Here is a 13,283-nt window from a genome sequence, read left to right as displayed (position 1 = left end):
TTGAACACAAGCAATACTGCCAGGTCGTTCGGGAGCAAAGCAGTTGTCTTTTTTAAAAATTTCTAATAGCATCAGACGTATTTGTTAGATATTTTTCCTAAGAGAGAGATATATATATTTTTAACGTTGTCCTCCTCGTCTCTCCCCCGTCACCGCCGTGGCTGCCGCGTGAGGACGGAGGGTGGGCGATGCCGGGGGGGCTCTGCCCGCGCGCCCCGTCGCTGTAGCCCCGTCGTTGTTCGTACGTGTGCTTGCGGGATCTGCCGACGGGGGCGGGGGTGGGTTGAAAAAGTTGTTTTATTGAAAAAGTACTTCAGAAAATTCGTCAGCATGATCAGCACAAGGGAGCGGGTGATTTCAGCTACCGCTAAAATAACGTGGTGGGACCCCCATGCCGGGGGGGTTCAATTCACCTCGCAGGCAGCAGGCCTTTGTGCGGCTGCGACGTGCCGACGCCGGTGCCTCTCGCAGGGCTGCGGTGCGGAGCAGCAGCTTCTCTGCAGCCCCGGGATGTGCCCGCGTGGTTTGGGCCGGGCGGGAGCTGCTCAGGTGCCCGGACCAGGAGCGTGGATATTTGGCTCGGCAGGTAGAAGCGCTTTTCCTCCTTTCCGACGCCGTGCCCGGTGTCGTGCAGCCGGTGGCGTGCTCGGTGGAGAAGCTGTCGGCCGCTTGTGCGACGCGAGGTCCGGGAGAGGAGGCTCCGTCCAGCCCCAGGCGCGAGATGGTTTGAGCCGAGCGGGGTCCGAAGTGCCTCGGGGAGAGGTGCTTGGCACCCTGAGGGTCTGCAGCTCAGCTCGTCCGGAGGGGAGCATCTCCGGGGGGGCCCCGTCCTTTTGGGAGGTGTTGCTGCGGGGACCCCCATCCCTGGCAGGGGTGGGTGCAGCTCCCGTAGCCAGCTGGGTCTGCTCCCCGTCCTGCCCCGGCTTGTCACCAAGGGATCGCTTAAAGTCTTTCCCGAGTGCCTACGGAGCCCTTGGTGTTGCCCGGGGGGCTGCTGGGGGCTGCCAAGAGCCGTGCCAGGGCCGAGCGGGGTTATTCCCGTGGGATGTGCCAATGGACGTTGCACTCACGGGAGCACCTGCAATGCGTGGCCCTGGTTCCTCTCCTCTCCCTCTCATTTCCTTCTCTTCTCCTCCTGGCCTGTTGCAGAGAACTGAATGTGGAGCCCTTAAAAGTATTTTTGTTGCAGAGTATATTTTGCGTTAGCTGTAATAGATATTATAATGACTCTGTGCACCTTCGAAAGATTGATGAGTTCAGGTTGCTGCTTGTAATAACCAACTCCTGTTATACCCAAGTTGTAATTAATATGTCTGATGTACAATTAAAAAGTCTTTTTTTTTTTTTTTTTTTAACATTCACTGGTTCTTTGTAGTATCAGGATTATTGAGTTTGGGCACTGGGGGTCGGTGTGGGCGCCCAGAGCCCATCACGACGCAGCTGATGCCGGTGGGCTGAGATGCTGCTCTGAAGCGTGAGAACGGGAGAAAGATGGGAAGGGGTGAGTGGGGTGCAGGGACAGCGAGGTGTGGGGACAGCGGGGGACAGGGATGGCCCTGGCAGCGATGGGTTTTGTCACAAGGGGCTGCCCTCACTCACAGTCCTACTGACTCTGAGGTCCCAAATGGCCCCCTGAAACTTGCACCTCGCACATCGCCCAAGGGGACTGAACAGCGCTGACCCCTGGGTGCGTGCAGACCTGGCCTGGGGCTGCCGGTGCTTGCTTCTTCGTCTGCTTTGCTCCTTTCTGCCAGACCAGGTGTGGAGCTGGGATCTTGCTCCTTCGGAATTAGCACTGAAAAGTTTCCTGCTCTGAGCTCAGACTATTTTCCTTCTCTTCTCTTCTCTTCTCTTCTCTTCTCTTCTCTTCTCTTCTCTTCTCTTCTCTTCTCTTCTCTTCTCTTCTCTTCTCTTCTCTTCTCTTCTCTTCTCTTCTCTTCTCTTCTCTTCTCTTCTCTTCTCTTCTCTTCTCTTCTCTTCTCTTCTCTTCTCTTCTCTTCTTCTCTCTTCTCTCTTCTCTCTTCTCTCTTCTCTCTTCTCTCTTCTCTCTTCTCTCTTCTCTCTTCTCTCTTCTCTCTTCTCTCTCTTCTCTCTTCTCTCTTCTCTCTCTTTTCTCTTTTCTCTCTCCTGCACCCGCGAGCCTTCCCTGTGCTACCTCTGATGGGGCCGCTCGAGCCTGCGGGCACAGCTCCCAGTGCCTGCCAAGTGCCCCGCGCCGCTTCTGCGCCAGCCTGAGCCGAGCGGGTGGGAGCCAGCGGAGCATCGCTCGGCGTCGGGCCGCAGGGAGCCGCTGCCAACCCACGACGCGCCGGCCCTTCCTCCTGCCCAGCTCACTGCGGACGCTGCGCCCGCAAGCTGCGACAGCACCAAGCCTGCCCGGGTGAGAAACGCTCCTGTTTATTCCCTTCCCAATCACATAAGTAACTTGATACTGTTCAATAAGTTATGTCCCATTAAACTATTAACACGAGCACCATTTTACAAGGTTAAACTTGGTAGAAAGCCATGGTTCAGGCACAGGTAGGGGATGCGGGGCTGGGGCCGTGCTGCCCCGCAGCCGGGCGATGCCCTGGTCCTGCTGGCTCGTGGTTTCTCTGAACTGGCCGTGGATGTGGCCCAGCTCAGCCTGGCTCTGCTCAGCTTGGCAGGCTCGGTGCGTGTGCCGCTTGCGGCTCCTGGTAAACGCTTGCAGCATCTGCTCAAGTTTGCTGTTTCCTTGGATTTTACACGACTCGAACCAGCACGTTGCACACCAGCAGGAGCGGGTGTGAGCTGGCACATCGCAGGGTGCCCAGCCACGTCCTGCTGGCTCCGGGCTGGGGAATTGGGAGGCAGAGCGGGGCAGGATGCCGCGACAGCCGCTGTGGGGGACCAGGGGGGCCAGGCAGGGTTTCGGGCACTGGCTACGGGGCCCACGGTGCTAGAGGGGCTGCTGGGGCTGCCAGGCCGTGGCTACCAGCTGGCACCTGCTGCTGGGGGCCTGAGACAGCCCCCAAACGCTGCAGCTCCTGACGTGAGCATCTCTGTGCGTCCTCCTCTGCAGTGCTGCAACAGCCCTTGGTCTGGGCTCCGCCGTCTCCGGGCTGTGGAGCACAGGGTCAGGCCGAGGAGGGGATGTCTGCAGTGAGATGGAAATTCCCAATGCCAAGCTTCTGTGTCACAGCAAACCCGTGAAGACAGAAGCTGCCTCCCAGCGCGTGCGTGACTCCTGCCCGCACCGGGAGACTGGCGTGGCTCAGCACGTCCCACCCGGTGCCCCCAGCAGCGAGGTGCTTGCTGCACTTTCCAGTCAGTCCCGTGGGACGCTTTCCTCTATCGATTTGAGGTAGAGAGGGTTTCCTTGGTCGATCGGCAGGCTGATGATTTCGGGAATTTCAAAGGGATGGATGGATCTAAAGTGGAAGCAGAGGCAGAGGAACAGCGTCACCGCCAGCCCCGCCACAGAACAGACCCACTGGCAGGCGTGGGAAGCGGAGGGCTCCGCTCCCTGCTGCGCACACCAGCCCTCCCCACGCTCCCTGCGGACTTCAAAGCACCCACATCTTCTTTTGGCCGTGCGAGAATTTTGCTTGGAGTTTGGGGTTTACCACAGCCAGCAGCTGACTGCCAGGGCCCCTGGCCCAGCGCTGGCTCTGCTCACCACCCAGTGCTGGGGGAACGCAGGAAATCCTGCCAGGGAGTAACCTGTGTAAGGAGAAGCAGAATCCCTCCTCGTACCCACTGTGGAGGGGCTGGTTGAAGCCCGACAGTTAATATTCCCACCAACCTTTTCTTTCTTGCTGATGCCATCTCTGGGTTTTTCTGGCTCACCAGGTACCTCAGGAGCACTTCAACCCCCCCGGGGTGGGAAGGGGCTCAAAGGAACCTGACTCCCAAGCCTGAGCAGGGGATGGCAGCCTACCTTGGACTGGAAACCCAGTGCTCCCGCGGAGCCAGAGCCTCACCTGACGTAGTCGGACAATTCGCCTATTTTGGATGTCCTTGTTTTCACTAACTGTGGAGAGTAAAAAAACCAAAACAGAACAAAAATCAAGGGAGAAGCAAAGGGGACGGAGCAATCCCGCACACACAGTTCCACTGCACCCATCCAGCATGGCCAGGGTGTGACAGGAGCCCTTCCTGGGCTCTTCCCTGGGGGCTATCCCCTGCGGTGGCAGGGTGAGGGGCCAAGCCAGGCTGCCACCCCCAATGCCATGCCTGCAGGCAGGGGCTGGGGGTCCCTGGGTACTGTCCCAAATCTCGGGCAGGTCAGTACCACTCTGCAGCCCCTTTTGGCTGGGGCTCCCTGGGACAGGGTTTTTCATGACACAGGGAATTGTCACTTACCAGCAGTATTTCAGTGGATTCTTCTAGCTCCCCTTTCCAGAAATACCTAGATTTAAAAGAAAAGAAGCATCAGCAAACACAGCTCTGGCTGCAACCGTGCCGATTCTCCTGGGGGGTTTCGTTTCCCTGCTTGGTGCTTTCTGCACGTGGCCGTTCCTTTACAAAGCGGTGCTCACGAGGCATCGCTGGCCCCAAATTCTGCTGTGCATTTGCCTGGGCACCCAGGATTTACGGAGCAGAGCCTCCTCGGCTGTGCCAGCCTCGAGAGAGCTGCCCGGGGGGGACAGCAGGGCAAAGGGGCTGGGACTGGGGTGGCGGTGGGGGCTGTGTGGGGGACGGCGCCTGCAGGCACTGCGGCAGGGCTGCAGCACCACGCTTTTCTCCTCCCTTTCCCTGTGGGAGAGGAGCTGCGCTTCTCATGAGTCAGATGTGACCTTTCGAAACATTTATGTTGACAGGAGGCCATCGTGATTTCATCTGCGTGCTGGGCTCCGGCAGGAGGAGGAATTTGGAAGCGGTGTGGGGTCTCCCGCGTGGGGCACGGTGGAGGAGCCAGCTGAAGCAGGCAGGGCTGCGCGTGAGCAGCTCGGCGCCGGCCGTTGTGGCTCGTAGGGAACGAAGGATACGGGGAAGAAGGATGCCACTGGGCTTGCCCTATTTCAGCAGCCTCATCTGGGCTACGGGGTGCGCTGGGAGGAACCCCTCCTGCGGGGAGGCTGCGATGTGGGGACCCGCTCCCCTCTTCCAGCGGGGCCAGGTTGGGGTGCTCCTACGAGCAAACGGCTGTTTTGCAATCCCTTTGCATGGATGGCTGAGGGTACCCGCAGAGCATGGCTGGTCTTGTTTCAAGGTCAAAGATCCTGTTCTTCCTCCCTAATATGGTAAAGGGCTTTTCTGGTCCCTATCTTAGCTTCTTTTTAGATCCTCTAAAAACAGGCATTATGTCCTCAGCACCATAAATCACCTTGCTCTTTGCTAGATCTCTGTGTAGCCAAGTAACCGATAAATGGTCCCCACTGGCAGTCGGAGCATCTGCGCTCCTTCATCAGCTCAGTGCACTTTGCATGGCTGAGGATCACCTCCACCATCTGCAACAACAACAGACCCAGCAGCCTTCTGGAAGCTGCCTCCTCTCCCCGGGGCCGGGGGGTGTCCATCTCCTCCTCCTCTCCCTGCGGAGCCCGGGTTTCCCTCCTCCGCTGGGGAATGTTCAGCCCAACTTACAAGGCCGAGCTCTTGGGCAGGATGTTCACGTAGGCAGCCAGCTTCTTGTCCATGATGGCCCTGGGAGAGACAGGAGGGGAGTTAGTGCCAGCCCCCAGCTCACTGTGGCCATTCCCTTGTGCTGCCCCTGACTGCCAGCACCAGCACTGACACTGGAGATTTGGATTTGGGGTTAATTATTACCCTGGGAAAGCAGAGGCAAAGGTGACCTCTGGAGCTGCTTCAGCCTAGGACCTCCCGGCGCGGCTCTGGGACCTTCCCCAGCGTCCCTCCCTGCCGAGCAGGAAGGTTTGGTGTTGCTCCTGGCCCAGAGCAAGGATCCTGCCCAGTGCCAGCCCTGTGCCCACCTCGCTGCAGGGACACCAGGGCAAGGGCTGAGCCACAAGCACCGGGGCTGGGGCGGACGCCGAGGGGTTTGTCTCCCAGTTCTCCATTCGTGCTGTCTAACTGTGCTGCTTCCTCGCATAGCTGACTAAATGTGGATCTTGTTAAATTAACAACACCAAGGTTTTTCTACCCAAAATGTCCTAGAAATCCGAAGCCCAAATAAATTCCTTCCCTCCGGCTGCCTGCTTTAGTTGTTCTTCAGTTTGTTATTGCAGAGCCGCTTGGGTCTGCCAGCAGAAGTGATATTTAAGTGATTAAAGAGCACTGAAGCAATCTCAGGGTGGATTTTTAGAAGAACTAGGTCAAATGTCGTGTTTTCTGACCACAGCAATGCCTGGGCCCTTCTCACAGAGATGGCAGCCCCGTCCCTCTTGCAGGCAGCTCTGCTCCAGGCGCTGCGCTAGTGACTTCACCTTCGGTTCTCTTTAACACTTGCGTTGCCAGGCACTGCTTTGCACCAAGCGCTTTGACAACGCAACCAGTTAACTTCTAGATGACCTTGAACTGCAGAGAAGGCAGGAGATACTAGATACTGGAAGGCTTGATTCAGCGACCTGTAAAAATTAACTCTTAGTGAGCTAAAGAATCAAAACCATTCCGATTAACTTCTGCTTTCCAATCCAAAGAGCTCTCCAGGATGTTTCTGGCCCAGAGCAAGTTAAAGATGTACTGTCCTTGTGTCCAGGGTATGGTACAGAGTGCAGGCAACTACACAACCATCTGGCCAGCGTGCCCCCGAGGACGAGCAGCAGGAGCACGAGAGGTGCCGGCCCCAGGGCAGCGACCTGAAGACAACCCGGCCAGGGTGCTCACGTGCAACTGCATCGTGCCTTGCAACCCGGCCGCTGAGCCGCAACGAAAGCTGCGCTCGTGTTTGAATGTGCATGAGCTCCTTTGCACATCTTTATTTTCACCCCCGCTTTCTCTGTCTGTTTGTAGAAATTTATACTTTGCAACTACGAGCACAAGGCAGAGGTGCCCTCGCGGGGCTGCACAGGCTCTGCTCGGGGCAGGGAGGACGGGGAGCAGCCCGGGCGCTGGGAGGAAAGCAGCCCTTCCCGACGACCCTACCACGTCTCGCCACTCCAGCAGCGCACTGGAGAACCAGTGCTTGGACCCAGCTGACTCCTGGGATCGGGTTTAATGTTTAAGCACAGCAAGGGGATGGAGGTGGGCTTCTCTCTGCCGGCGGCTCAGAGGAACCACGGCCGGCGAGGACAGCCATCCGAGGAGGCTCTGGGTTGTTTGCTCTCACCATGCGTAGCCAGTTCAAGGCGTTTAATGCTTGTAGAGCATCTTGAGCTAATCTGTAGACCAACAAACTCCAGCAGTGCGAGCGGAGGTACCCCCGCTGCGTTTGTCATGTCGAACACATGGCACAAATCATTTTGTTGTTGCTGCCTGCAACTTCCCAGTCACTTTAGCGCAGGAACCTTTTGATTTGGGTGAGTACCTCCTAATTGCTTCTGCTCTGTCCCTATAAACTCTGATCTGAACTGAGATCCTGAACTTTGTTCTCGCAAGCGGAGCGGAAACAAACACCCATCATGGGAAGGGGAAAGGTTACGAGAAGCTGAACGTGATCTGTGGAAAACATCTGCATAATACATGGTATCTTTGGTTTGGGTACTTCATGTGTGTTTCTTTGTCCCTGCCTCACAACAGGCTCTGAATTGAGACAGATGAAATATTAATAAGCAGAGAAGCAAATAATGTGAGATGCACAGATCTAAGGTGTTAGCCAGGTTATGTGAGGGGCAGCGGCCACACCGTCCAGCCCAAAGGGGTCAACTTCTCGCAGCAGGCACAGGGGAGAGGCCAGGTCTCCTGTGCCAAGTCGAGGGTTTCTTCTGAGGATTTACAGTTAATAGTAATCCAGATGAACTGGGTTAGAACCGATGCAACAAACACGTCAGATGCTGACTTCTACCTGCAGCTAATCTGCTTTCGCAAACCCTGAACTCCTTTTCCTTAAAACCAGTGGAAAACTTCCTTGCAGACTGATCCATCAGAGTGAGCGCTCCACTGAGCGACGTAAAGGAAGAATAAACACGACAGCACAGGAGAAAGGTGTGTGGGAAAATGAGAGAAGCCCTGTGTCATCCTCTACAGCCATGGCTCCTTCATCCAAATTCCCAAGCAAAGGAATAATTACTCCACCAGTAAAAATGCAACCAAATTACATATGTCTCAGCAATGGGGAGTAATTTATTTCCTCTCCCTTCCCTGCAAGATAAGGAACCAAGAGTGGAAAACATTTGCAAAGCTGTGAAGGTGCAGCATTTTCAGAAACTGAGGCTCTTTTCACCAGCCGTGCACAGTTACTCCTTTTTTTCAGAAGACATCAGGCAGCACAGATATTATTCTGTTTGAATTTCTTAATACAGTTGCAGTATTTAAGGTGACACAGAATCCCTTTCAGTAGCCTGTCAGCTCCTGAGCGACTGTTTGGGAACACTTTTCAGGGGATGGGGAGAGTTTTTGGCAAGCAGCAGGGCAGCAGGGAAAACAGCGCAGGAGGCGTTGCAGGAAACTTCATGGTCCATCATAAACATTTCCCCCGTCAACACGGTTTCAGCGCTTTGAACAAACCATCTATTGAGGCAGGGACTGGCGGGTATGTGAAAAAAACTGCATGCAAAATATCATGCAAAGTATCTCGCATATTAAAAGAGGAAAAAATCCTCAAGGTAAAGCCCTCATTCCCTGACGTTCGGCGAGCAGAGGGCAGGCCCCTCACAAGCGCCTGCTCTGTATTTGCTGTGCACCACTTTTGTCTTTTATTTATTTTCATGTCAGCGTACTGTGCTTTGTCCCTCTCCATAAACGCTTCTCCTGGAATTTATCTGTGTTGTTCCAGAGAAGAAGAAGGACTGTGGCAGACCCAAGAACACGGGGCTGGGGCTTAACCCACCTGAAGACTCAGAGGTTTAGGGCCATGGCTTTAAAATGGGTCTTGAAAACAAAAGGCGGTAAACTGAGAATTGGCTTGATGTTACCATGGCATTGGCTCCAGGGGCAAATGTCAGCGCTCTTTGAGAAAGCGCAGCTCTTGGTAAGCAGATATGTGAGACCGAGCGAGAGAGAGCGTTTGAGAGGAAAGGAGCACCGCTTGGATAGAAGAGCAGAGTAGAGAGAAGCACAGCTCCTCTCGAGGGACAGGGAAAGGCTTTCTTCTACAAGAAGCTGCTTTCAGACAGTTGAAGCAGACAAGCAGGGGAAGTGTCTCTGTACCTTGCAATATCTTTGGCAATCTGCTCGTTGAGACAGTTGACGAAGGCAATGGAGTGGGTCCCCGAGACGTAGCTGCCGGTGACGGCGGAGTGCAGCTGCAGAGCGAGACCCCTCAGTACCGGGTACATCAGCAAAGACAGAGTCACCACCTCAAATGCAAAATATATGAGTGATGATGTTAGGTGAAATATTACAGTTTGTAAAACTAAGCATTTACATGATCTGTGGCTCGGGGGAAGTCTCCAGTCTGCTTTCTTTCACAGTAAAGCTAATTGTAATTTAAGTGAAAACATGTTCATAGGGAGATTCATTCCCCTCCAACAGGGCCAACCGCGTACTGTGGCAAGCGCTCGGGGCAGGGAAGGGTCCATTTTCGAGGCTGTACCTGCCCAGAGGTGCCCAGACCTGTGCTGCGGGAGCTCACACCCCGGACCACCGAGGGCTGCAGACCCCACTGCACAGCTTCAGCAGCCAGGACTGGTTTTCCAAAGAAGAATAAGGAGGCGAAGTCACCGATTGTCTCTGTTAAAACAAATTTCTGTTGCAAAAAGGGGAGAGAATGGAAGCACCAGGCGTGGCTCCCACACCGAGCACATCTTCTTCCCTGCTGCGGAGGCATCCTGCAGCCACCCTTGGGCTGTGGGCCCTGGGTGAGGCATGCCCACCCCTCCGGGACGGGACCCTCTGCCTCCCCGGGGACGGGGAAGGGAGGAGAGCAGTGTTCCGGGCAGGGTAGGGATCTGGCCATGGAAAACAGATTTAGGCTGGAGCCTGGTGCGGGACAGAGCCCCAGGAAGCCTGGGGTAATACAGTCTGTGCTGGGACCGTCAGCTGCCCTGCCAGCCCAGGACGATCGCTGTCTTCTGCTGACAGATGTTGTGCAGCCCACTCAGGCTACGATACGGGCTCGCACAGCAGGCAAGGGGGAATAAGACTTCAATGCAGGTTTTAAGTTCATTTCATCTTAATTATCTGATACTAACAGGGTGGTGAAACCGGATCCTTTCAGGCACAGAAATCCTAACGGACACAGCCCAGGTCTGCAGGGCTGTCTGGGTCCTGCTGGGCTCTAACCCGCTCTCTGTGGCCCGGCAGCGCAGCGGCAACAAGTTGGTTTTGCTGTACATCAGCTGCTATTCCTGGCAAGCCCCTTAGCTGCTCTTTGTGCTCACATGCCATAAACACAGTCACGTAAAAATATATAATTATCTCAGCAGGGCCGCTGCGGGAATAGCAAGGTTAATTTGGTGCGCTGAGTAAGAGCTGGAGGATGGTGCTCGTCGCCGGGGCAGCAGCGCTCGCCATCTCCGCACGGCTGCTCTTCCCTTTGTCTTTTGTCTTGTTTTTGAAATAAACAGCATCTGGCCCTTATTCAGCTACAGTGGTAAAAAATGCTTATAGACTAAGAATATATTCCTTTTTCCCTCTTATTTCCACCCTCCTTTGTCCTCTGAAAAACCTCCCACTACAGGGCTACAGGGCCACAGGGCCAATGTTAAAGGTTTTTTTTTAAAAAGATTGAAATAAAAAAATCTCTCTTGTCACCACAAAGGCAGGAGCTCCTTTCTGTTTGAAAAATGACTGATGTGCCGTATTGGTTGTCTCCTCTTTTCCAATCCATTTGAGGAAATATTCTTCGCTAACACAAGGTTTCTCTAATAATTTTTAGAGCTTCTTTTGTGCTCTTTTTTCCACTAAGCCATTTAGCAAATATTACGCAACAAATCCCACAAGCTACTCAGATAGTTACAAGCCAAACAGAGATATGCTGGTGTATCTATTTTTCCAGATTAGAACGTAATCATGCTCCCTGCTCAGGAAAAAAAAATCCAACCTGTTCAGCACGGCAATGATTAATCCTCTTGGAAGATGTATGTGCATGTGACGAGGAAATCCCCACAAACACTTGTGACTGAATATTAGCACAAGAGTGACCATCCTCTCGTTTTTTTCAGTCTTTTCCCTCTATTTTTATTCCTGAAAGATAAAAGCCTCCTTTTTTTTTTCCCCAGAATAATTGTTATTTGCTGAGTGATGGTGCAAAAGTGAAGGAGTGAGACTCCAGCATTCCTACCTGATAAACCGAATAAACTCCTGACTGCCAAAATGCTGAGGTGAACAAAACTGAAAAACCTGCTGTCTGATTTTAACTGTTTCACTGTAAAGCACCGACCAGCAAAATGACAGTCGTGTTTAGAGAGACTAAGACTTCTGCAAGATTTGTTTTGCCTTTGGTGAACTAAAAATAGCTTTGGGGTTTAAAATTACCAGGTTCGGACTTTTTGCCTAGTTTTGATGAGGTTCTGTATAAAAAAACCCCAAGCAAGCACAACTTGTGGCAACCCCGAGCAGGCTGCGAGCTTCCTCAGCGCAAGCGGAAAAAAACTCCTCAGCAATGTGCTTTGCTCTCTGCAGAGACTGAGAATACATTCCTCCTGCATGATCTTTGTTTTGTCCTGGGTTGTTTTTTTTTGCAGAGGTTCCGTTATAAAGGTACAGACGGAGGCATTTCCACGGCTGCCCCGTTTGCCCCCGCCACGCTCCCCAGGGTGTCAAACCCGTCCCCCGTCCCCAGCACGGAGCCAGCCCTGGCAGCGCCGGAGGGCTCCCACTTACCAGCAGCAAGGTGCCACGGCCCGGCCGGGGACAGCCCTGGGCAGCGGGCAGCAGCGGGCAACGCTGGCTCAGCCACTCCATCTCCCCTCCGTCCCTCCACCTGCTCAGCCCCGCGTTGGGAAGGCTGCCCGGGAAGGCTGCCCGCAGCCAGCACTAACTCCTCCTCCTCCTCCTCTTCCTCCCCGGCTGCCTGCAGGCTGGTGCCCGCCTGCCTGCCCCAGCGTGGGCCAGCGCGGAGTCCCCACAGCCCTCCTGCCTCCCCACAGACCCTCCCCTGCCACCCCCGGCCCTGGCATCCAGCCCCGCTGAAGCAGAACACGTTCCTCCCTTGGGAAGAAGGGGTATTGTTTGTGTTTAAGTAGCGTTCCTTTGATCAAGCGGTGCATGATGTTAACGTTTAACCTAAGCTTAGAAACAGAACATCTTGGCCACCTACACTGTCCATTTAATCAAAGACAAATACTCCCTCTTGAAGGAACAGAGGAAAGTTGGCAGAGGAAAATGGCCTTCAGTTGTCCGTAGATGACACTTGACCATATATGGATAAAAGGAATTAGGGTGCTTCATCAGGGAAGACCACCGAGGACCACCGGAGACCCCCAAAAGGAGGAAGACATGCGCAGAAGGGTCTGAAAAGAAGCCAAGAATAACAATGCCATGTAATTGCACAACTCATACTGATTAGAATGTATAATTCAATGTATAAATTTAATGAAGAAGCTGGCCTTAGGTGTGCTTGATCTGTGGAAAATCAACCGAGCAGCCAGGCCTGAATAAAACACTCTCTCTCCTGAGCGTGTGAGGATTGCCTTACCGCACACCCGGTAAAGAATCTGCTTTTCGGACAACCCCGTCTGCCCACAGGCAGCCCCGTGCAGAGCCAGCTGCCCGACCCGCCGCGCTGCGGAGGATGGATGCTGGGGCCCAGCACCCCAGGAGCGGGGCGAAAGCCACAGCAGGGACAAACGAATACCCCAGGGGTATCAGTGAATCAACACCCCAGGAGTACCAGTGCTGTTAGGTGCCCTGAGACACTTGCCGATGCCATTTGGCATTTCTGCTTTAATTAGTTATTTGCGTAGAGTCATAGACTCGTAGGATGGTTTGGGTTGGGTGGGACCACATAGCTCATCTGGTTCCAACCCCCTGCCATGAGCAGGGACATCTTCCACCAGCCCAGGGTGCTCCAAGCCCCATCCAACCTGGCCTTGAACACTGCCAGGGAGGGGGCAGCCACGGCTCCTCTGGGCGAGTTTCTCAGGTTTGATATCGTTTGGGCTCTCTCCTTGTTGGACAGAAAACCGCTCAGAAGCTGCTAAGTCCCATTGTGGTGTCTGGGCCCAAAACGCTGCCGGCAACCCAGTGCAGAGGAACGGAGAGCTGTGTTCTGTCTCACACTGCGACTTTATTTATTATGTTCCAATCAGTTCTGGTAAGCTTTCAGGAAAACACACCCATCGTCAGCCCGCGGAGCGCAGCACTTCTGGTGCTGCCGC

General features: G+C 54.3%; 1 protein-coding gene across 1 annotated transcript; it reads right to left on the bottom strand.

The window, feature by feature from the left end:
• Positions 1–2,379: 2,379 nt before the first annotated feature.
• Positions 2,380–12,029, bottom strand: CUTA (cutA divalent cation tolerance homolog). The gene is made up of 6 exons (XM_075439318.1): positions 11,788–12,029; positions 9,172–9,320; positions 5,551–5,610; positions 4,327–4,372; positions 3,945–3,994; positions 2,380–3,392 (listed from the first exon to the last, which is right to left on the bottom strand). Exons 1-6 carry the CDS (start codon positions 11,866–11,868, stop codon positions 3,290–3,292), a joined length of 489 nt encoding a protein of 162 aa, XP_075295433.1. The 5' UTR covers positions 11,869–12,029; the 3' UTR covers positions 2,380–3,289.
• Positions 12,030–13,283: the final 1,254 nt, after the last annotated feature.

Source organism: Opisthocomus hoazin, chromosome 19, assembly GCF_030867145.1.
Source record: "Opisthocomus hoazin isolate bOpiHoa1 chromosome 19, bOpiHoa1.hap1, whole genome shotgun sequence".
Classification (NCBI taxonomy): domain Eukaryota; kingdom Metazoa; phylum Chordata; class Aves; order Opisthocomiformes; family Opisthocomidae; genus Opisthocomus; species Opisthocomus hoazin.
This window is presented reverse-complemented; position numbering and strand designations above follow the sequence as displayed.